Source organism: Taudactylus pleione, unplaced genomic scaffold (assembly GCF_031769625.1).
Source record: "Taudactylus pleione unplaced genomic scaffold, aTauple2 ptg000005l, whole genome shotgun sequence".
Classification (NCBI taxonomy): Eukaryota; Metazoa; Chordata; class Amphibia; order Anura; family Myobatrachidae; genus Taudactylus; species Taudactylus pleione.
This window is the reverse complement of record NW_028284408.1, coordinates 3,303,350-3,327,689: the sequence shown is the minus strand read 5'-3', so window position 1 is coordinate 3,327,689 and position 24,340 is coordinate 3,303,350. Positions and strand designations below refer to the sequence as shown.

The 24,340-nt window shown below is 41.3% G+C and overlaps 1 protein-coding gene across 1 annotated transcript in view; it reads left to right on the top strand.

Moving 5' to 3' along the window:
• Positions 1 to 24,340, top strand: part of TDRD3 (tudor domain containing 3) — a 243,208-nt gene that overhangs the window by 124,258 nt on the left and 94,610 nt on the right. The window contains exon 5 of the mRNA XM_088481163.1: positions 19,535 to 19,676. Within this exon, the coding sequence (XP_088337289.1) occupies positions 19,535 to 19,676 (142 nt within the window). The remainder of the gene's footprint in view (positions 1 to 19,534; positions 19,677 to 24,340) is intronic.

Genomic DNA, 24,340 nt, shown 5'->3' with positions numbered 1-24,340 from the left:
AATAGGCATTGATACACAAGGATAGGTGCTATATATTGCAATTTGGTCTGGCCAGAATGCAGAGTTTCTTGGTGGGCTGCATGATCCAGTCACACAGGAATGTCGGCAAAATGTAAGGAGTATGTGAAAGAAAGACAATATGTGAGGTTATGTGTGGACTGTGAGAGGGGATGTGATAAGACATGGAAGCTATGAAGGTTATGTGGTCGGTTCTGGAATCTGATAAGCTTGTCTGAAGAGGTGAGTTTTCAGGGAACGCTTGAAGGATTGAAGAGTAGAGGTAAGTCTTATTGTGTGTGGTAAGGCATTCCATAGAGTGGGTGCAGCCCGAAGAAAGTCCTGTAACCGTAAATGGGAGCAAGTAATGCGTGGGGATGAGAGACGCAGATCTTGTGCTGAGCGGAGAGGTCGGGTTGGGAGATATTTTGAGATGAGTGAAGAGATGTATGTTGGTGTAATTCGGTTAATGGCCTTATGTGTAAGTAACAGTATTTTGTATTGAATACGGTAGAAAACCGGCAACCAATGGAGGGACTGACAGAGCGGGGCAGCAGACGATGAACGTTTGGCAAGGAAGATAAGCCTCACGGCTGCATTCATAATGGATTGTAATGGCGATAGCCTGTTTTTGGGAAGACCAGTAAGGAGACTATTGCAATAGTCAATGCAGGAAATAATGAGTGCATGGATTAGAGTTTTTGCAGTGTCTTGTGTGAGATATGGTCGAATTTTGTATATGTTTTTTAGATGTATGTAACATGATTTTGAGACAGATTGAATGTGGGGAACAAAGGACAATTCAGAATCAAGGATGACACCAAGGCAGCGAGCTTGTGGGGTGGGGTGGATTGTTGAGTTATCAACAGTGATAAAGAGATCAGATTGGTAACTGTTATTGGCCGGTGGAAATATAATTAATTCTGTTTTAGAAATATTAAGTTTCAGGTAGCGAGATGACATCCAAGATGAAATGGCAGAAATACATTCAGTGACACGGACCAATACAGATGGTGATAAATCTGGAGAGGATAGGTAGATTTGAGTATCATCCGCATACAGATGGTACTGAAATCCAAAAGAGCGGATTAGTTTGCCAAGAGAGGTGGTATAGATTGAGAATAGCAAAGGACCTAAGACAGAGCCTTGCGGTACTCCAACTGATAGAGGTAGCGAAGAGGAGGCAGAATCAGAAAAACGAACAGAAAAAGAGCGATCAGATAGGTAGGAAGAGAACCAAGAAAGGGCTGTGTCCTTAAGACCTAGGGATTGTAATGTTTGTACGAGAAGAGAGTGGTCAACAGTGTCAAAAGCAGCAGAGAGATCTAGAAGAATTAGAAGTGAGTAATGGCCTTTAGCCTTGGCAGTGACCAAATCATTTACTACCTTAGTCAGTGCTGTCTCTGTGGAGTGCTGGGAACGGAAGCCAGACTGAAGTGGGTCCAATAAGTTGTGGGTGTTAAGAAAGTGTGTGAGGCGGGTGTAGACAAGTCTCTCCAGTAGCTTGGAGGGGCATGGGAGCTGGGAGATAGGACGGTAATTAGAGAGAGTGTTAGGGTCAGAATTTTGTTTTTTCAGAATGGGAGTAATCACTGCATGCTTGAACAGTGATGGAAAGATGCCAGTAGAAAGAGAGAGATTACAGATTTTAGTTAGGGTTGGGATGAGCACAGGAGACAGAGCTTTGCTAATTTGTGAGGGTATAGGATCTAGAGTAGAGGTAATAGAGTAGGAGGATGAGAAGAGTGTAGATACTTCATCTTCATTTGTGGGGTCAAATGAAGAGAATGTGCCAGAGGGTTCAGGTAGGGAATTGAGTAGGTCACTAGCTGAGGAAGAGAATAACATTTCATTTCGGATATTATAAATCTTGTCCTTGAAATAGGAAGCAAGATCTTGTGCACAGATAGTAGCAGGTGGCTTGGGTGAGGGAGGGGTAAGAAGCAGTTTAAATGTATTAAAAAGTCGCTTGGGGTTAGAGGCTTGAGCAGAGGTTAGAGATTGGAAATATATTTGCTTGGCAGTGTCCAGAGCAGTACGATAAGAGTTGTAGATAGACTTATATGTGAGGAAGTCACTTGGAGTGCGAGACTTTCGCCACTGACGTTCTACTTTACGCGAGAGTTTTTGTAGATGCCTTGTTAAGTTAGAATGCCACGGTTGACGTCTGAGTCTACGCGGAGTGTGATGGGTAGCTGGAGCTACTTCATCGAGGGCTTTTACTAGAATCTGGTTTAGCTGTGATGCAGCAGTCTCAGGAGAAGTGAGTGCAGAAATTGGTGAGAGTTGTTGTTGTAGAGAGGTAGATAGTTGTTGAAAGTTAATCACATTAATATTTCTGCGGGTTTTAGGAGGTTTGGTTGATTTCACTGACATTGAGGTTGATGTAATCGAGGAAAGTGTGCAGGTGATAAGATTGTGATCTGAGAGAGGGAAAGGAGCATTAGTGAAATCAGAAACTGAGCATAGTCTGGTAAATACAAGATCAAGGCAGTGGCCCTCCTTATGAGTAGAGGAGTCAGTCCATTGGGAGAGGCCAAGAGAGGAGGTTAGAGAGAGTAGTTTGGAGGCATGAGGTGAAATCCAAGTTGTCAATAATACCTTTATTATTGGGGCTAAGTGGTTGTTATCAACTGTGATTTTAAAGCATTTGTGGGCACCTTCATTAAGGAGATGGTGTATGACAGTGCTGCAGACAAAAATATAGTGTTGCTTGGTGGTCTAGTACACAGTGCCGGGGCGGACAATGGTCCTAAATCAGACCCGCTGGCGAGCGTAGGATGCTCGCAAGCGGGTCGATGGTGCCCTAATGCGCATGCGCACGACGGAGGGAGCTCCGTCGTGCTCATGCGTGAGACCCGCATAGCGCACCCAAGCTGTCGCTCCGGGTCTCGCACCAAAGGGGGCGTGCTGTCGATGGTGACTGACAGCGCGCCCCCTTTGGGGGACATGCCGGGGGCGTGGCTGCCAGACGGAGGCGTTCCCATGGGAACGCCTACCGTCTGAGTCCGGCCCCACTGACATCACTAGTGATGTCAGTGGGAGTGATTTTGGCTCTGATAGAGCCAAAATCACTCCAGGGCTTGCGGCCACGAGACCCTACCGCATGGTCTCGTCGCAAGCCCGATCACGCTCGCATAAGCTGTGGGTGGTAACCCACAGCTATGCGAGCGTCCAAGAGGGCGCTCCATTTTTAGGTAGGAGGGCCCTGATTCAGAGCGAGCGCTCTGGTCAGAGAGTCCGGCTCTGAATCAGGCCCAATGTCACAGTACATCAAAGGACTGAAGTATTTCCAGAGAACACATTCCCCCTCTTAAAAATTTGCGTAGTCTATTTTTGACCCCCGTTAGTACATTGCAGGGAAGATGTGGTAGGAGTTTCAGCTGTCTGTAATGGAGTGGGAAGGTGATGCTTTACTTTGTAACAGCTGTAGCCAAATATTAGGAGAAGAGTGCACAATGTATATTACTATATCCATAGCATGTTGTCGGTCTCAAATTGATGTTAGAAACAAAACCTTTAATAAAAATGGCTTTCCATGTCCTAGAGGATAGTTTCTGTCAAATCATTTTCAGTTAATTTTCTATTTTTGAGCATAAAAATAATGTGTTAACTTTGCAGTCTTGATCTAGACAAGGGTTTCTCAACCCCAGTCCTCAAGTAGGGACCCCATACATCAGCAATCGATTGTGGCAATTCTGCCATTTGCAATCGATTGTGCATAAAAGTCTGCAATGCAATATGGGCTTCACAGATTGCTGATTGCAACCAAAAAGTGATTGGACTTGTTAAATCAGATTGTCCAACATGTTGGATTTCACAGATTGGGGCTGTAGATTCCTAGTGTATGGACATGATCAGCAGATTTGCAGACCGTTACTAGTAAAATGATGGGCCTTTCAAGATTGGCAGATCTGTGTTTGCTGAACATGATCTGCAAATCACTGAAAAAGATCTGTAGTGTATGGGCGCAGATTGCTAGATTGGGAAATCCGAAGATCGGGCAATACAATCTTCAAATTGTTCATTTGTGGTTTTTAGATTGCTGATGTATGGGTGCCTTAAAACCAACAGGTCATGTTTTGTAGATTTCTACAGTCATGCACAGGTGAGTTCATTTATTTTGCTGGGTGAGTAATTTCACCTGTTTTCACAGACGGAAATCCTTAAACCATGACCTGTTTAGGATACTTGAGTGTTGAGGTTGAGAACCACTGAGCTAGGTGATTTTACTCAGATTTGCTGTCTGCTGTTGTCGGCAAGTCTGGCTACTTTGTTTCAGTCAGGACCTTTTTAAAGGTGCATACACACAATGACTTGAAAGATATCTTGCAGTGGGCGGAATTCAATTATTTTCATCCCCTATCGCGCCCGACGGAGCTATTCTATTCTTGCTCCTGTCGGGCGCGATCAGCTGCCAAGCGCTACATTTCAGCTCGCAGCCCCTGGGGGATGAGAGGTGAAATGTGCGAAAAGTGACATGTTTGGGCGCCCAAACATCACTTTTCGCGATCGCACCCAGCACTTTGGTCGGGGTTAGCCATTTTACGCGGTTAAACCCGACCACTTTGGGTGCGATCAGCGTGAAACGCTGGCACAATTGAATAGCGGCCCGCAATCTCCTGTCACTTTAGACGGGAGATGCGGGCCGCGAAATCAATTGAATTCCGCCCAGTGAGTCATCCTGCCACATCTCTGAACATGCAAAGTTGATGACATCGTCCAGATTGGCCTGTATGTACGGACGATCATAGATATCATTATCTTTCATGCGGGAACGCGCATCATGGTTGTTCACTGAATAAAAATGAACGATATATCGTTGAACGATATCGTTATTGTTCATATCGTAACGATATATCTGTACGTGTGTACGCACCTTAAGTTCTATATCCTACATGACAAAAATGTGGATGCCCATTCTATTTATGCTGGGCATACACTATACAATTATCTGTCAGATATCTGTCCAATCTGGCTGGTTGGAATGAAAAGCTGGTAATGTATGGGAGAAAATGACAGTCAATCACTGGAAAACGGACAAAAAACAATTGTTCAAACTGGTTAAATTTGTGTGTTTTAACTAATTTGTCTGAACGACCATTTTTGTCTGTTTTCCAGTGTTTGTGAGCAAATGGTTGATTGTCATTTGCCCCCATACATTACCAGGTTTTCATTCCAACCAGCCAGATTGGACAGATATCTGAAAGAAAATTGTGTAGTGTATGCCCAGCATTAGTGTGTTTGGCCATTACAGCTACACCCATTGTTAACAGGTGCATATGATCACCATGCAATCTCCATAGCCAAACATTGGCAGTAGAATGGATTGTAGTGAAGAGATTGGAAAGTTGTATAAGATCTGCAAGATATATCCGCATCAGCTATGCTGCAGGACCGATGTGATATGTCTGTAAACGATGTTGTTCACAGACATATCGTCTGTACACACCCGCCAATCCACTATGCAATATGTCGTTCGTCGGCTGTTTGAATGACATATAGCATAGTGTGTACCCAGCATTAGGATGTCCCCATTCCAAGTTGGTTTGTCAAATTTGTACTCTACAATAGCTGTCCTGGTCAACGGGTATGTGCTGTTATTTTGAACTGGAGATGTCTAGGAATAAACAACAACTCTGTCACAAAGTTGTGTACCAAACAAGCTCATAGAACAGGACAACTGAGTGCTGAAGAGCATGAAAATCGCCTGCCCTCCATGGCAGCACTGACTGCCAAACTCCAAACAGCCTCTGCAATCAAGGTCAGTACCTATCATAGTGTTCCCGCTAGCTTGTTTTAGATGTTTTTAAAGGGCAAAATGAGCTCTGCCCTATTAGCTGAGCCCTGCTAAAACAGCCTGCTCTGTGCCTTCCCCACCTGCGGGTCACAGTGTCCCGCAGGTGGGAAACGTTGTGGTGACCGATCGACTCCGGGGGAGCTTGGGGGAAGCCCAGCACCTCCGTAAGTGCTGGGCACGCCCCCAAGTGTGATGAATTGGGGGCGTGTTACAGGGACCTGCGCCCTCCCCGATCGCCACACACCCTTTTCGGGAGCGCGCGCTCCTTAGGTCTGTGCATACACTGCCCTGGCTGCGAGTCTGCGCCCTGCCTGCATTCTAGTGGGAACACTACTATCCGATGCATAGAAACGTCAGATAACCCCAGACAATATTTTGCATTGTGTATGGTTATGTAAAACACACTACTATTGACCTTAGCAAAAAGAAAACTGAAGATGTGAGGGAGGATAGAGGGGAAGAAGTTAGGTCTTTAAAGGTAGAGCTGCGTATATTCGGCATAGATACGGTATTCAAGGCCAAAAAAGCTGATGAGCTCACCATATTAGGAAGAATTTGTATTAACCACTTACCTGGAATGGTATGCAACTGCAGCCAACTGGGCTTTAGCTGACTGTAACATATCCCATGCATTGCATTCTATGCGCCCCTGTCTGTTATGGATGAAATACATTCTGCACTTGTGGAAAATCCATCTCCCCCTCCTGCTTCCGACCCCCCGGGAATGGCCATCGGCATCATTCCAGAAATCTTACCCCAGAATTCCATGCGAGTGACACTCTGGTGCTCATGCACTGTAAACTAAGAGTGCAAGAATAAGCTAATCTCTGTGTGTGCAGAGATCATCTGCGCCATGATCCGCTGCACTGTGCATTACGTTGAGGGGGCAAGGCTATGGCACAGGGAGAGGGGTGTAATGGGGGGCATCTTTTGGTTCTAAAGGGGTGGGTGTGGATATGTTAAAAATTATGCACCTGCATATAAAGTGGCACATAAAAAGGGTGGTACCAATACACTCGGGGCCCATTGAGGGTGGGGGTAGGGGCTCTGCCCCTGGAATCTTTTACCATTAGGAGGCTTGGAGGTGATCTTTACTGGTGGTGTCTGTGCTGCCCCATTCATCCTTGCTGGAGTAGGCACTGAGCAAACCAGTCTCCTAGCATCCCCGGGCACCTCATGCACCAGCCAGATGCTAGATTCATTCCTGGGGATGCGGGTGTCCCCAGTGCCCTTACCTCGACCAGCAACCTCTGTGCAGAAAAGAACAAGTCCAGGTCTGGGCTCATAGGAACAGCCCGCCACAAATGCAGGGTGGGCCGGGGCTAAGCTAGAGGGGACCCATCCAGTGATCCCATCCAGTGATCATCTTCGCTGCCCAGGGCGCCAGCTCACTCTGCAGGCCAGCCCTGGGCGGTATAAGAAAAATGTGGAATGCCCATCAAAAAGTCCCTGGGGAGAATACTAAACAAAAAGAGGACATGGTCAAGTTACTGTGCTATTGTGGAAAATACATAAATGTATACTCATCTTGCAATCATCATAACAAATTTGTTCTAGGCTTTTCCCAGATGTCTTCTTTTTGTTTTTAGTTATAGGCCGCATGGTATTTATATATTCTATTACAAACCTATTCATCAAGTGTTTATCTTCATCAAATGCATTTAGGTATTACAGAATAAATACTGTATAAATGTAGCCATGTAAAATGTATCTTAATTTTTAGGTATAGCCACAAGTTCTTATCACAGCCACTTCCACTACGGGATATTTTCTGTCAGGACTGCATAATATAATAAAAGAAAAATGCATTTATAAAGGGTCTGTACCACAAACTTCTCTGCAGAAGGTGAACCAGATCACCCTAGTACATGTTACATAATGATTTGCATTTAAACTGTTGGTAAAGGTTTGTGCTGCTTTTAAATTGCCTGACATAATTGCTAGCTATATCTGTTGATCAGAGGTTTTGATTAATGAATAGGTAGCCACTTCTCTGTAGAGGTGTCAGTTTAATAGCTTCGAATACTCTGTAGGAATACTAATTACTATACAAAATCACAGGTTTGGTGAGGCTGGGGCATGTAGATAAGAAAACTTGAGATACAGTATATGTATGTCTTGTAATTTAATGACACCTTACAAGCTGCAATGACCACTCGGAATCTTTCTGTGCAAGACTGCAGTGTTATTACCGAATTGTGCAACTTGGGGGCACTCTCTAAACATCATTCTGCGTTGGTTAGAATTTATCTTGTACTGGTAAAGGTGCCCATCCACTAGACGATTAAGTTGAGCGATTGAACGATATCGGTATTGTTCAATCGTTCATAAATCGTTCATAAATCGTTGCAAATCGTTTGCAAAAATGTCTAAAACGACCAGCAATGTGGGCTCTCGCTGGTCGTTTAGACATCTATCATCGGGCAAACATGCTGGACAATCGGACAATAACGTCAGGTTGAGCATCTTAGCAGATGATCGATGTCATTCAGTGTAGGCACATCACAGACTGACAGACGACTGCACGATTACATTGTCGTAATCGTGCAGTCTTTTGCCTGTCTTCTAGTGGATGGGCACCTTAAGACCTTTAGAGGTTATTGCAACTAAATGCAAGTTACAATAATTGCTCTGCACTTCTGTTTTGTTTTGTATGCATGAAATACTATGATGTTTATATAGTTTGGATGGGGAAATAAAAAAAAAACATGTAATATACCATAATTTTTAGAGCTGTGCAGGTTTTTTTTTATTCGGTTCTTATCAAATAATCGCAAGTGAAGTTCGGATATCTCTTATTGGCTATTCAAAACACGTGACATCCTGATAGCCAATATGATGCCGTTTTTGAGATCCGAACATATCCGAGTAAAACCGAACCGCGCATCTCTAATAATTTGTATTTCCTATAATGCATAGGAATTGGGGTTTTTTGTGGTTTTTTTTTGCAATTTGTGAATGTTGTCTTAAAAAAATTAAGGTTATTTAACATTATTGTTGAACTCAAAATGACTGCACACCTCTCATCGTACTATCACCTGGCTGCTCTTTAGAGACTTGATTTAGTGCATATTTTCTGTAACACTGATTCAATTCTTTGGAGCTTAGTTCGATGAGTGACTTTTTTTTGCTTGGTCCACTATGGTGTTTTTTCTGCTATAGCACACAGCAGACTGTTCTTGCGCCAGGGATCCCTGTAGCTAATTGAATCGGTGCCTGTTTGTAGTGGAGGAGTCACAAAATCCATATAAACAATATTACTACCAATTTACTGCCGATACTTATCTTTTAGTATTCATTTTTATTAATGGCAGCGTGCACAGTGCACCAAAATATGCTGCCCTGTATTAGGAGGAGCTCTTGGCTGCAATGTATACTAGGCATGCAGTAACAAAAAACACCAGTGTGCACCAAGGGTTAATACTGCCCTATATGTGCACTGTGCACAAAGGATTACTGCCCCTGAGCTCTGGGGTGTGCACCAATATAACGTTTTTAGAGCTGATTCTTTACCAATTATTATTATTAATTAATTTCTGGCTGCTCTGGCAGTGCTCTCCTTCTGGCGGTCCTGTCTGAGATGGCGCCGGATCACAGCGGGAGGGACTTATATTGAATCCAAAACCTGTGAGACCTGATGCCGGGATGATGACGTTTTACCTCGATCTTGAATCCAAGTATGGGGAGAGAACCCGAGCCAGGGCTCAGATCCGTTTGGGGGGGCTCGGTTTTCAAAAACTCAGCCCACACATCTCTATTTAGTGCCTTTCAATGTGTGTGTATATGTATATTTTTTATTGTTTTCTTATGCTGATGAAAATTTGTAAAATAGTAATACAAGTGATATTCTGCTTGTTTGTTTATTATTGGAGATCTTTTACATTTATCAGTTTAGCACCACAGGTGTGTGTTCATTTACTCCTGGTAAGTTAGCTCTCAAATTATAAAAATATGACTCAGAAATGGCATTCTAATTGTTTACCTTTAAGACTACTCTTAGCATAAGCATCATTAAGTTATGGGTAACTTATTTTATATTTGCAAATGTTTATAACTGAAGGCGGTTATCCACTAGACGATAAATTGGACGATTTGAACGATAACGTTATCGTTAATCGTCCAGTGGATATCCCGTCAACAACCAGCAATGCGCGCTCCCGCTGATCGTTGACAGCATCTTTCATCACCCCTACTTGCAGAGCAACCTGAGAATATCGTCAAGTTCTGCAAGTACAGGGATGAGGGATGGTGAAGTCACTGAACGATATATCGTTCAGTGTGGGTGCTCAGTGTCGTTAATGACATTGAGCACATCACTGCCAGGGAAACACTAGACGATAACGCTCATGGAGCATATCGTAGTGGATACTCTCCTTTAGACTTCTTCATATTACTCAGATATAGAATGACAGCTTTTCTACTGGGTTACAGCAGTCTGTTGTGGGAATATTTTGTGTTTTCTGGTTAACTCCTATTTTAGCACTTGCTTCCACTTATAAATTGATTTCAGCAGCCTCCATCTTGGGAATAGTATTCTGTACTAGGATCACCGTCTTCTATCCATCTCTTCCCTTCACTTCCAGCCTTCCATAGCGAACTTCTGCTCCTGAACAAATGTTTCATCTTGTAAAACCTATGTGGGTTGTTGGACATCTAGATGCACTTGGTTAAATTAAGAATAATGGTCCATACTGTACATGTCTGTAGATAGAAATCTATCTCTGCAATAGCCCTTGTCATGCTCTGCCTTATAAATTGCATTTCCCAGAAGTCTGGTTTATTTAGGAATGTAACTAAATTATCTGTATACCGTATATGAAGTATCTATCACCTTTTTCAGGCAGAAGTTTATTAATGCCACTAAACACAGACTTAATAGGTAATGGTATCATTGGTGGGTATGCACCAGCACAGACAGGAATGCTACAGGTTTTATAAATGTTCTTCACAGCATGATTGGCAGAGTAATGAGGCACTTTGTGAGAGGATATGGGCCAGTTATGTCATTAGTAATCCACTCGTCTGTCACTCTTCTGTGGGTATACCCCTCTGCTGCCGAGCCTTTTGGATGATGGCATTAAATAATACAATTTGGATGCGATATCCTTTTCCTTGAAAGACCACCTTAAAAACCATCCTAAATATTTTCCATTTAGAGGGACTGTGACCTTCCCAATTTTCCTCACTTCAGTTTGGGAGGAGAATCTATCTATTGGAAAAGGTTTTATGTTATCTCTTTATGCAGGCCAGGGCCGTTACTAGGAGAGTATAAGCAGTGCCGCAGCGCAGGGCCAATGGGGCGGCACCAACACTCATCCATCGCACCAGCATTGTGTCTGAAACTGTATCCTGCAGCCTAGAGGTCCATCCGTAGCATCCGTAGGATGTCCGGCGCACCAAGACAGAGCCAACTGGAGGGTCCTTAGGATACTTTCTGGTACCGGTGGCCGGCACAAGTTCGGGTATAGGACCAGCAGAAGGCGGAATTTTGCTATGCCATCTCCCTGATGCAGGCTGTAAGATGACTTAAGCTGTTTGCTAGTTGCTTTACCTGCTCTCTTTCATACTTTTGTGCCTTTTCTGGTCCTGACCACACCACACAATGACGTCATTCTTACCTTTATATCCCACACATTGCCATTAGACCACGCCCGTAGACTTCTGTATAGTGGTATTATCAATACTCCATTATACTTATAGGAGAGTTTTGGGAGGCATTACAGATTCTGGGTGGGAAAAAGCAGAACAATGGTGTTGTAGTAATTGATGAGCTTGGAAAACAGCCTTAGTAGCACCGTTATAGAAATTACATAAAGTACTGTAACAAGACTCTTTGAATACATTCATCCCTTGTTTTATTAGGCAAATACATTGTTGAAGTCCCTTTAAAATCTTGACCCTTGTTAAAAGATGGAACAATTACCATAGCCCAAAGTTATCACATCCCCCTGAGGTTCGAAAAGCGTTTGAAAAAAAACAGGGATAACTTTTCACCATGTTTTACATAGCGAAAAAAAGTGCAGAATTGGGGTTTAGGGGTGCAGGCTTAAAAAAAATAGCCTGCACCCCTGGGAATGACATTTAAAAATAAACTGTGTAAAAAAAAAGTTTAAAAAAATAAATAGGGACACCCCAAAAAAATAATTTAAAAGTTTGTGGTAAAAAAAAAAAAAAAAGGCAAAACAGTGTTTAAAAATAGGGAAATAGGTTCAGGGGTATTCTGTAAGTATGCGACACGTGTTTTCTAGAATAGATTATTAGCGGCAGGTGCATTTTTGCAGAATTTTTAAAAAATGACTTTAGGGACTTAAAGATATGCTAGCACCCATTTTCATGTACCCCAAATTTGATGGGACCACTTCAAAAAACTAAAAAAAAAAATAACCTACGTGCTCTTCTGCATCACTTCTTCAATGGCAGGGAAAAAAACACCTGCCGCGGCTATTTAAAAACCCGACTTTCTTCTGCAGGCAATAACGGGGGTACCCATAGTGATCCCCCACGTCTGTACATCTTTAGGGTGGTCCTGCAATTATTTCCCGAATATTCCCACTTTTTTTCGTAGATCCCAATTCGCCGGGTCCCGTTTTTGCTCATTTTAAATTGAATACGGGGATAAAGCAGGCACGCGCCCGATACTTTATCCCCAGAAAAGCTCCGATGTGGAGCGAAAAGTCCAGCATGGACTTTTCGCTCCCTAATTGAATACAGGCCTATATCTCCACAGGGATGGTTTTCCTTTTAAATTGAAAACTTGGCATACAGGAGTATTTGTGCAAACGGCATGTGTTTTCTGCATATTTCCATAGGTTATAAATAGTGGTACTTGAGCTTCTTTTTAACGCAGAGTGGGTTTTCAATACCATATTTCCACATGTATTGATTCCTGAGCCGGGGAGCTGTTGAAAATGTGAAAATAGTAATCTGTGACAACACTGTGGGCCTAGGGTCTATTAACAGAGTGTTGGTAACAGAAGATGATCTATTTATGTGAAATGCAGCGGGACATGCTGGTTACAGTAGTCCTCCAGGCAGATTGATGAACCAGGGTACAATTTACTTGGGCAAAATATATGTGGTGCTAAATATGTAACGCAGTTGTTGGTGCTGGTGGCGGTTAGTCCAAATGTGGTGCTACTTACCCAGTTCTTAGCTTTATTGAATCAGGTAGAACAACAAGTAGCATAAGACACAGGGATGGTACAGGTGTAACAGCGTTATTATGCAGATATATAGATAAGAGCAACCTGGAGTAAATAAATGGGGAAACCATATTAGTGATGGTGACACTGACTTTGATGTATTAGTCCAAGGCTGAGCGCACAGCTAGTCTCACATATAAAAACATGTCCGTGATTACCAAATAAAAGGGTTATACCTGTATGGATAAGGAAACTAAAATAAGGCATCTGTTCCCAATGAAGACTTTCAATAGTGAAAGAGATGGAAAATGAGATGAAAAACAAACTATCATTGGTAAACTAAGAGATTATGAGGGGAGACTGGTGGGGTTTGTCTACAGATGCAGATGTTCCCCTATGATGATCAAATAATACAGAGAAAAGACAGATGAAATGAGCCAATGCTATAAATTGAGTGCACTTTTTATAATAAGGTAAAGATCAAATGAATAAGCATGTAATAGATGAACATTATTAAATGTAAAGGACCATAAGTACAAAAGGAAATAAATAAAGATAACCTAGTGTTATGTTATTGAATTTGATTCACCAGAAATACAAGCTTAAATGGAAGCATAGTCTAATCACTATAACAGGAAAATCACCATTAAAAAGAGGATATACTGTATACAGATGTGTCCTCTTGCATCTTTGATCGCACTACAAACGTGCGCACGCATCGTGCCATGCAACTACTCACAGAAGCATACGCTACGGTACGCTATGGCGCGCACTGTGATCGCACCATGCAATCCTATGGACTCGCGGGTGTGAACGCAGTGCGCGTATCCGCTCGCAGGCGCATGTGTGGCGTGATTTACCACACACAGAAAAGATGCAATAGGACACATCTGTATACCTGAACAAAGGGTATCATAATAAAAATAATGAGCATGTATATCGTATACATATTATTCTGGTCCGTAAAAACAGAAAACAGGACTAAGATATCACAATAAGTTAGAAAAACATGAACACCGCATATGCATATAAATAAATAAAATCATTGTCCACAAATAAAAAGAGCAATGGTGTCAGATGTCGAAGAAAATTATACAAAAGAGCCTGTGTAATTATGAATGGGGGTTAATTCGTACAATTACAGGAAAGCTGTTAGATCTACGGTATATGTACATTGAGAACAAGGGGCCCCAAAATCCACTAAGGAGCCCATATTATATGGTGTTCAACTGTGATCACCAGACAATACCAGCCTGTTCTACAGAAAGTGTTCAGTCCAGATATGGTGATGGTGTGGAAGTTCTAATACACATATCTCCACCATCCTAACATTAGTAAACAAAGGGGTGCCTGCATATGATGTGGAACATTGTCTTCTCTTCAAAACGGTATGCTTTGTTGGGCTACCATATTATTTCTACACATTGTATTATTATACATATAAAGGCAAGTAGAAACAACCTCAGGCGCTACTAGATTCTCAGATAGCAAACAAATAAAATGTGTTTGCTATTTTATTTGTTTGCTATCTGGAGAATCTAGTAGCGCCGATGTTGTTTCTATTTGTCTTTATATTTATGTCATTTTAGTGTTTGGGTACCACTTAGAATCACCTAGGCTGCTAAACTAGGGAACGCCCTTGCATACGTCTATATCTTTGTTAATTGACATTGTATTATCATATTCATGTTCAGATTTCTTATGAACACCTACAAGTAGACTCCTGATATGTTGCTGTTTTGGAAAGGTGGATTAATACCGAAGCAAGAACCATTAAATATTTCTTTGTGGTGTTTAGTGAAAAAAAAATGCACATTTGATTTAAGTTTACTTTCTTGCAATTTCAATAAAATATTTTTTTTCCTGCTTTCTGTACAATCATGAAAAGGGACTTTATGGTACCTGGAACTATAGTGGCTTACAAGATAAATGGAAATACTGATGTGAATGGCTGACTACGGTATTCTTTGTACAGCGCTGTTTAATATGGAAGCACTATATAAAAAAACCTGTTAATTAATACATTTTCCAGTTCTTACTCTATACTGCATATCTGTTATCTTATATATACAAATTTATTGGTCTGTTTGTTGCTTGTCTGGTTATGCATTTGGTCACCTCTGCACCGATTGGGATGAAATGAACGCAAGGTTTTAGAGGGTTTGGGTCCCGGTCGGACCTCCCGATGAAGTGCGCTGGGCAGAACTTTGACCCGGGGAGCCTGTTCTGGACCTTCCTCTGGATGGATTTGGGTGAAAATTTCACAGAGGGGTAGCAATTGGTCTGGGATGCCTAATAGAGTGGTTGGGGTTCCGGTTGGACCTCATGGCAGAGTGCATCGGGCAGAACATTGACAAAGGGAGCCTGTTCTGGGCCTTCCACTAGATGGATTTGGACGACATCACATAATAAAACGTAATAACTTGAAGATTTAAATCTGAGCAACACCGGTTACTTCAGCTAGTGTTTTATATTTGTAGATAATACAACAGTTTGTCCCCCTATGCTTATATGATGCAGTTGTATTAGTCACCAATGTATCACCTGCTATATGTCTGGTATATATTATATATGACTGCTTATAGTGAGAACCGAAGGAGAAAACTGTTAAAACGACCATAAAAACTTAAGCTCATTTTCCCTGCATTTCCAAGCCTGACAATTGAGCAGTACCTTAATGGTTGACTTGCTTTAGCTCATGGTGACATTTTAAACTGCAGAAGTACAATTATAAATGGTAACTTAATATACTACAGTGTGTAAGCTACAATAAGACTGATTTGCAGTTTTGAGTTTTTCTTAACAATAGCCCTAAGCCCTGTTGGCTATTACTTTGCATGCTAGCCAGATGAACAAGGATTGCATTCTTTATTGAATTTTGTAACATTCAGTTTTCAAATGGTTCTTCAAATTGCTCAGTGCACATTCACACGTTCAAAATTCTATATATAAATGTATTGCAAACCTGTATTTGAAAGAAGTTTAACATATTTGCAACGTGCACCACATAGTTAACTTCAGTATCGCTGTTTATTTTGGTTATATAGGACTTCTTCAAACTTAATGTTTGATAATATCCTCAGCAGTACATTGACATACCCATTATTCTTGTTCCCAGTTGATCCATTTATAAGTGACTGCTAACACAGCAGAGTTTCATCACATAACTTAAGAAACCTGGGTCTTCTAAAGGTGATACGAGTTATCTGTGTGACCATATTGCTAAAATGCTTATAAGAGGCCAGAAAGTTTAAACATAAGAATCTAAAAGCAGTGGCTTTGTCACTATTTATCCATTCAAACACCACTTTTTCCTGTGTACATCGGCATGGGTGGTGTGGTATGTTCTTATTAATCCAGTGAGTTAAGAAAGTATTGTATTGTTCCCCACAGAAGATTATATCCATAGGGATCTCATTTCTCTCCTGTAATTTTGTCTTAAGCCATATACAACTCACAGTTGAAAAGAGAGAAAATGCGTTATAAAGGTATACAAGATTCTGGTAAGAATTATTTTATGACAGTGGCAAACCTTTTGAGAAGGTACAGTGACAACATTTTCAATATTACGTGTATCCACGGACTCCCCTTATACTTAAGAAGCATACGATATATTATCATTTATAGCAGGTGTTTTTAGGTTGAAGTTTGTGACCATAAACATGGGCCACCTTCTGTCTTCTGTAGAGTGTATCCAGGACCAGCACTAGGCTTTCCTGCGCCCAGCGCCGTCCTGTGTTGCCACCCCTTCCCTCCTCCGCTCCCTCCCCCTGAGCTTACATTATCCAACTAGTGCTGGGAGGGAGGGTGAACTTTTCCTTCGTCCGCCGGCTACAATGGCGCTCTGGGCAACAGCGCGGCTTGCCCGTACCTGGAGCCGCCACTGAGTGTATCTCTGCTCCCAAGACCTGAAGGCTCAAGATTACTTTTTGCCATATTGATGATCCAGCCAATTTTCCTGTAGGAAGCTGAGATGTCCTGGTTAGGGTGACTTTTTTGACGTTCTTATCACTGGGATGATATTCAGATAAGGCTAGAGAGCGATTACCCGTTTAATGAGTGCAGCCATAAAAACCAGCATCTCCTTTATGAAGGTCAATGGAGATATAGACCAACTATATTGGAGACAGGTGATATGAAATTGATGACCCAGAAAAAACATCTGCATAATCTATAATTTTGAGCTGTGATAGTAATGTGGAAATAAGAATCCTATAGTTCTTTGAAAGAAAGTTGCCCTTTTCTACTGTATTGAGAATGGAATTCACAAATTTCACGTAGAATTCCTTGCTTTAAAAATAAATATAGATTGAGCTGCCGCAAGATGGTTCAGGCACCCCATGATTATTTTACTAACAGCCAATACCTATCCCGGACTAAGGAACAGGATCACTACTGCTTCAGTAAATTCAGAGCCATAATGCTTTCAGTTCCACCAGGAAAGACTAAACTAAAATATTCATTCTGCTTACCTGGTGGTATTCAATATTTTAACCATTGCTGATAGTACATAAACCCAACATTTTGTGTTGTGAGTCTTCTATAATTTGAAATCCTTCCACCCATAGGACTTAGTGGAGCTTGAGTCGGGAGAAGAGTCATTGAGAGTACTTCTGCTTGGTCCTTCCTTCTTCAGCCCTGAATATCTGGAAATGTTAAACGCTAAAACTATGCTTTCTAAAATACTGTTTCCCTGAAGTGCTGCAAAGAGGAAACAATGTGCCTTTTCCTAATGTCTTAAGGCATATGTTCAGATGTACACCTATTCTTTGAATCATAGGATCAAGTTAATAACTGAAAAGAAAAGTGCCTTCAAAAGGCATGGCCAAATGATCCTTTGATTGCTGGTCCGCTGCCCATGAACGCAGCCAGAGAGCTCTTTTGGTTAAGCCATACTCCAGATGGAAAATTATAATTGTATCCAGTGACTAATCTAATTCCTTTTTGCATGACATCAATGCTTTTAAGCAGATAAGGTCTACTATTCTGAGAATTGGGATCACTGAGAAAGAACCAAAGCAACCCCACAGGCAGGAGGACCAGTTCACATATCCTCCAAATCCTCACTAACCTAATACAAAGTATAAAGCACCAGGAGCTTACTTTGAATGAGTGTCTCTCAGTTTTTTGGGGATAGGTTTGGGCACCAGCGCTGTGATAGCAAGATGTGGTAAAATCCTCAGTGGAGCTTTTCAAGGTATGCAGGAAACCACTGAAGTGGGTCAGAGGTTTGTCACCTGTAACAGTCATAACAACTGGCTGTACCTCATCTTTCAACTGGTTTTGGTCTGGAAGTGGTATCAAGAGTGCAACTTGTAATGGAAAAATGCTCTGCAATTGCTACCCAGAATAGCAGCTTATGTCCCCAGGGAGCTACCCCTCATCCCTAATTGCACTACTAAAAGAGCATTGCAGAAAGACACCAGGGGAAGAATAAGAGACACTGGTCAAAAGTTTTAGAAAACCCGTTTGACGAGTTTTTTTTTTTTTTTTTACATTTCAGCAATTCAGCTCCCAGTCAATAACCTGAAATAGTACAAAGATTAACACCTGCAAGTTAAAAAAAAATTGTAAAGTAATGTAAATATCACAGTTCTATAAACAAAAAGGCCTTTTTCAGGGAACAAGTAATGTGTTATTATACTTATAGCTGTTCTGCAGTAATGAATGAGATTCTTGACTGGTTCATGTAGCACCGCCAATGGGCTACTGAAGACTGGAAGGTCTTATGGACCGATTAATCAAAATGTGAATTCTTTGGTTTATCATGCAGGGTTTTTGTATGCTGTCAAATAGATGAAAGAATGGTTCCTCAGTGTGTGGGATTTATTTACTGAGCAGCCACTGCTTCCCGGTGTGTTTAAGCCCAAAATGTAAAAAGGCAATGCTTTTAATATCAAAGCACCCCATGTTTTGCTTAGTAAATAAACCCCTTGACATCAACTGTCAAACGTGGAGGAAAAGTAATGGTCTGGGGACACTTTTTAGCTGGATTCTGAGTCAGCGACTTGCACAGAGTGACTGGTCCCCTGAACCAAAAGCATACCTTCCGACATGTTCTCATCTCATTGCGGGACTTCTCGTGCACACAAGGAAAAGGGGGTGTAGTATTATGTCCACTAGGCCACACTCCCAGGTGTACTATGATTTGGGGCGTGACAGTCGTTACGTTCCCATTTCTTGTCATGCTTGGGTGAACCCATCACTCCAGCAGCAGCTGGCTGCCCTCAGCCTCTTCTGGACTAAATGGATTTCGCAGCAGTGACAGTGCTTTTATTAATAGTGCTTGCTATTGCGGAGCTGTTATAGTATGACGGCCAATAATTATGTGTACAGTATTCTGCGGGGCAGTTTGCATGCATTGGGGTTTTTTATCATATGTTCTACTGTCATAGCTTCATTTGCATTGTAACTGCTTCTACCCTTTAGGAAAATATTAAATGCTCTTTAATTACAAAATACAGTGCACATGAGCCATGTACATCTGCTATTATAAACGGTCCTATTCTATGTGTGGCATATGTTTTGTTTCTTGTCAGCATCTACCAAAATCTTCACATTTTAATTGTATTCTACGTTTTTTCTTTGCTCGTAGCTTGAACACTCCGCCTGGCACAAAAATAAAGCTATTAGGGACTATTGAAGTGAAAAATGGATGCTTGCTCCTGGATGACACCAACACTGTTGTGCTTGGAGGTGAAGTGGAACAGCTCATAGAAAAATGGGAACTGCAGAGGGTGAGGCTAACACAAATCACTTTAAAGTCTTGTTGTTGACTGTGTTATTAAATTGACTCTTCCAGGCAGAGAATGAGTATACTTTTGGAAGAGTGCATCTATTATTCCTCTTTTAATTCTGTTTACCTATTTATTCCAAGAAAGCAGAATGAGTGGAAACCATCATGTTACTGATTCTTCTCAATATTTTTGCAGCATGTATTACAAATGTGTTTTTTTACATAGATATTTATTATCATACTGTGCATGCTAAGAATTCGCTCCTATACTTCACTAAGTTCATATATTTTTGTTTTTCTATGCCAAACAATGTACAGACAGAAGAGAATCCTGGGCTTTCCTATTAGTGAACTTCATGCTGGTTTTTCTGATCACTGTTACATTTCTGCCTATGCTTTGTAGTTGAGTTTATGTTTTGTGCTCCCTTTCATCACAATATACAGTATTTTTATGATGAGGTGGCAGAATCCATTTGGAGGAAAAGTAACCCTAGAATGGAGTTTTGTACCATATAGCTGTGACATCGTGTGTGAGAGAGGGTTGAATATATGTATGATGCTGACCCAATAGCAGACAGCTGCTTCTTTCTTGCCACCGTTCCCTACAAGACAACATTATATGGAGCTCTTGCCATAGCTAGCTGCTGCACTTTTATTACAGTGTCAGCAATTGTCTACTAAATTGGTGATTGCACTTAAAGTGATTTCCCTTTCAGTATTGCTTAGAAAAGGCCATTCCCGAAAAATCAGCATTCAAACCGCAGATTTAGCTTTTTTGATTGATTTCTTTTTATTTTGTTTAAAACCTTGAATATAAGCTTAAATCTTAACCATAGTAAAATTGTATGTCATGTTCACTTGCTACATAAACCATTACTTTTATTCAGTGGCCACTAAATAAAAGTTAAATCTTTGAAATGCATGGACTGGAAAGTGTAACTTCACTCAAATATAACAGAAGGTCCATCTAAGTATATTGCTGAACACCTAATCTGGCCTTGATATTGTATTTGCTACAAGGCAGACTGAAAACCATTAGTTCGATAAATAAGTGGTAACAGCATTACTAGTTTAGTTTGATGTATGGTTATTTCATAAAATGTACATACTGTACTGTATATGAATAAGGGCAGCTAATATTGGTGGTCTTATGGACCATACACACGGTTAGATCAGACAACGATCAGATATCGTTGTCTGATTGACCAGCATGTGCTGGATTATCGTTATCGAACATCCAGCACATGCTCCATTCCCCCAACTACTATAACGACCCTCGATCAACGATCGAGGGTCCCTATAGTAACTAGGCTAACCTGGTCGATATCAACCAGGTTGGCCTGCATGCACGGGCGATGATCGATATCGACCATCCATGCCTGCGCATCATTTGGTCGTTTTAGGGGGCAAAAAAGGTTGATTGAAATGATCAAATGATTAACGATATCGTTATTGTTTAAATCGACCAAGAAATCTGACCGTGTGTATGCACCAATAGTCTTTACTGGTGTTCATTTTAGGTCCGGCGCCGTAGTAAGGGCACTGTGCGTCCGAAAAGGGGCCATGGTCAAAAGAAAAGAGGGCATGTCTTTAAGAGGAGCCCCCTTTTCATCACTCTTGGGGGTGTGCCCAGCACTTACGGACATGGTGGGCTGCCCCCAAGCTTTCCCCTCTCCCCGGCATCTATTGACCGGCTCTGAGCATTGCAGCGCAGTTTTCCCCATCAGGGCGCGATACCCCGCTAAAACAGCCTAGTGGGACCACTATCTATACATTAAACCACATTACCAGCTTTAACACGGAGTATGCCTTACCAGGTACTTGTTTACCTGGCCCCTGCTATGCCACTGTAATACGTACTTTACAGCAAATTTAAAAAAAACAGGGCTGACAACAGATCCCGATGCAACATTTACTGACTGTAGATGCGACAGAATGACATCGTGCGGTCCGTACACACCACCCGATCTGGTGAACGGCCACATTATGTGCCTGATTCAGAGCCGGACGCAATTAGCGCTCGCTCGTCCAGAAAATAGGGGTGGATATTCAAATGAACCGTTCGCTGTTTGCGGTCTGTTCACGCCTCTAGGTCTGAACGAGCGTACAAAACTTGCGGTCATTTTTTGGGAAACTACGCCCCCTGGCCGCTCGCATCCTACGTCATGTCCGCTATTTATTAGATTAATCGAGTACATCGACCAGGGTATGAACTGCTCGCTATTCTTGTGGTCGGTTTTTGCTACCACAATTTTGTGAGCAGTTCTGGCTATAAAAGACCCAGTGACGTGGTCAATGACCCTGCTATATTAATTATGCACACCCATAAAACGCCCGTTTTGACCTTTAAGCACGCCTGCGTTCTGATTTCCACTCCCCGTTTTCAAGCACCTTCCCCTGTTACCACCCACATATGCCTCATTCTGTCACTCAAATTAGCAGGCATTCGCTATTTTGCGAGCACATGAATTTTGACCGCACTGACTGGTTCGTGCATGCGTATAACGATCCGTACGCATGCGCAGTTGGGCAAACATCGTTCGGAGCGAACGAGCTGCCGCTTACGAGTGGCTCTGAATCAGGCCCAATATGTCGTTCCCCTGCCACATCCAAATGCATAGAGTTGTCAGTCAGATCTTCAGATTGAGCAGCATGTAGGGTAGATCTGAAGATGCGACGGAGGATCCCGCGGGAGCGCGCATATCGTGTACACACTGGATGATTTGAACGATTTGTCATTCCAAACTGTCAGAAATCGGAAAATTGTTACAAAAATGTGTCTAGTGTGTACCCAGCTTTAGCTGTGATTGACCCTTGCAAAAGCTGCATAAAGAAGAATCCATGTAATGTATAAGCAGGATGTGCAGCGTATATTTAGGTAGCAGGAAGTCTGCCGTATGTACTGGTGTCTGTAATACAAAGAATCTCAGTTCTCCTGTGACACTGCCCTGTTCTGTGGTGAATAAATCTACAGTATTCACTTTTACCCGCTTTTGGTCTCGTAGGGAACTTTCTCCATAGTAGATCCATTTTACTTGTTTATGTATTACTTCTGAATGTAACCAATTAATCCAAAGTGCACAAACAAGCATAAAGTATATTAATTATGGCATGTTCTATTGTCAAAGAACATTTCAGATATTTGTAATATACATTATATATCCATGTAACATTAGTAATGGCAGATTTGTGTACAGCAAGTATATATATTTAAATTTTTTTTAAATAACTATATATTTTTCTTTGTAGAATGTGTATACAATAGTTTGTTTTTTATTTGCTCTTAATTACTGGACATTTGCTACTGTCTGTAGGGTACTTCATTGATGTATAAAGCTAGCTCACACAGCGTTAAAATCACAGTTAATGTTAAGTGTACTCTTCCTTTTTTATTTTTAAACGTGTTTGATTTGGATTATGCATTGCTTGAAAATGTAAATTTGTAGTGTATTCGCAAACATCTGGTTTTAATAATCACAATTTGTCTGTTGAATTTGTTAAATGTATGTACAGTTTCATTCTGCTGAACTATTTTTACTTTACTTCACTGAACAAAATCATTACTTTTCCAATGGGTAATTTAATTTCTTAGAAACAGATTACTCCTATCTTTTTTCTCTTCAGTGCTTTTTCTTTAGTGTTTAGTTTTATTATGTGTTCTGTGCAGTGATTATGGTGAGTACAGTAATTGCAATTCCAGGAACTCGTTTGCTCAGGTTTACCTACATTTTTTATTTTTTTTTAATTCTATTGTGTAAAAGTAATTTCAGCAACTTTATATAGTTCCATAGATGATTTTTTTTTTTTTTTTTACATTGTATAAGAAATAAGTAATTATTTTTATCTAATCCTGTATCTAGTGACCTTATGTATTCTGGTACATAACGCAAATACCTCTGTAACCTGTAGATAACTAAAGTTCCTCCAGGTATCTTTGAGTAGAGCTTAAGACCTGTCAGGAGCCTTGGAAAAGTGTGATTGAATTAATTTATCTGTGTGGAGGCTGCGGAGACATACAGGGGTCATCCCCCCTCTATACACATGAGATTGACACAGTGCTATAACAGTGAAAGCAATGCAGCAATAGCCTAACTTATAATGAAATGGTAAGACACCAATGCTGCATCGTAGTAGAGACACTATTCACTTTTAGGTTGGTAAATAATTATTTTATGTTTGGCAAAGTTCAAGGTTTTGTCTTTTAAAGGCTGTAACTATATAAGACTTTTAATTCTTTTGCTCTGGCCATTCCATTTTCAGAGCTTGTAACCACAGTGGAGACAGAATGGATAAATAGTCTTGAGAATGTAGCTGCATCTAATGTGGGCTGTTATTGGGTTAATTTACAGTTACATGCATTTACTAATTACATGCATTTCACAATTAAAGTTCACTCCCTAGGACAATGGTCGGCATCCCCTAGCAGACAGGACATGAGGAACAGATTTCAGTGGCACAACAAAGCTTGACTCTCTGGGGCTCTTCTTTATGTCCTGGAAAGATCTGCAGACCGTGCCGTTCCCAGTTGTAGAGTGACATCTATATCCCGTCCTTTAGTCCTCTCTTTCTGGCTGTTCTATGTTAGCTGTATTGCATCAAAGATTGCTTAATCTGCAGCTAATCTGCATCATGTCAAGGGAGGATGCGCAAGAGAAAAAAAAGAAG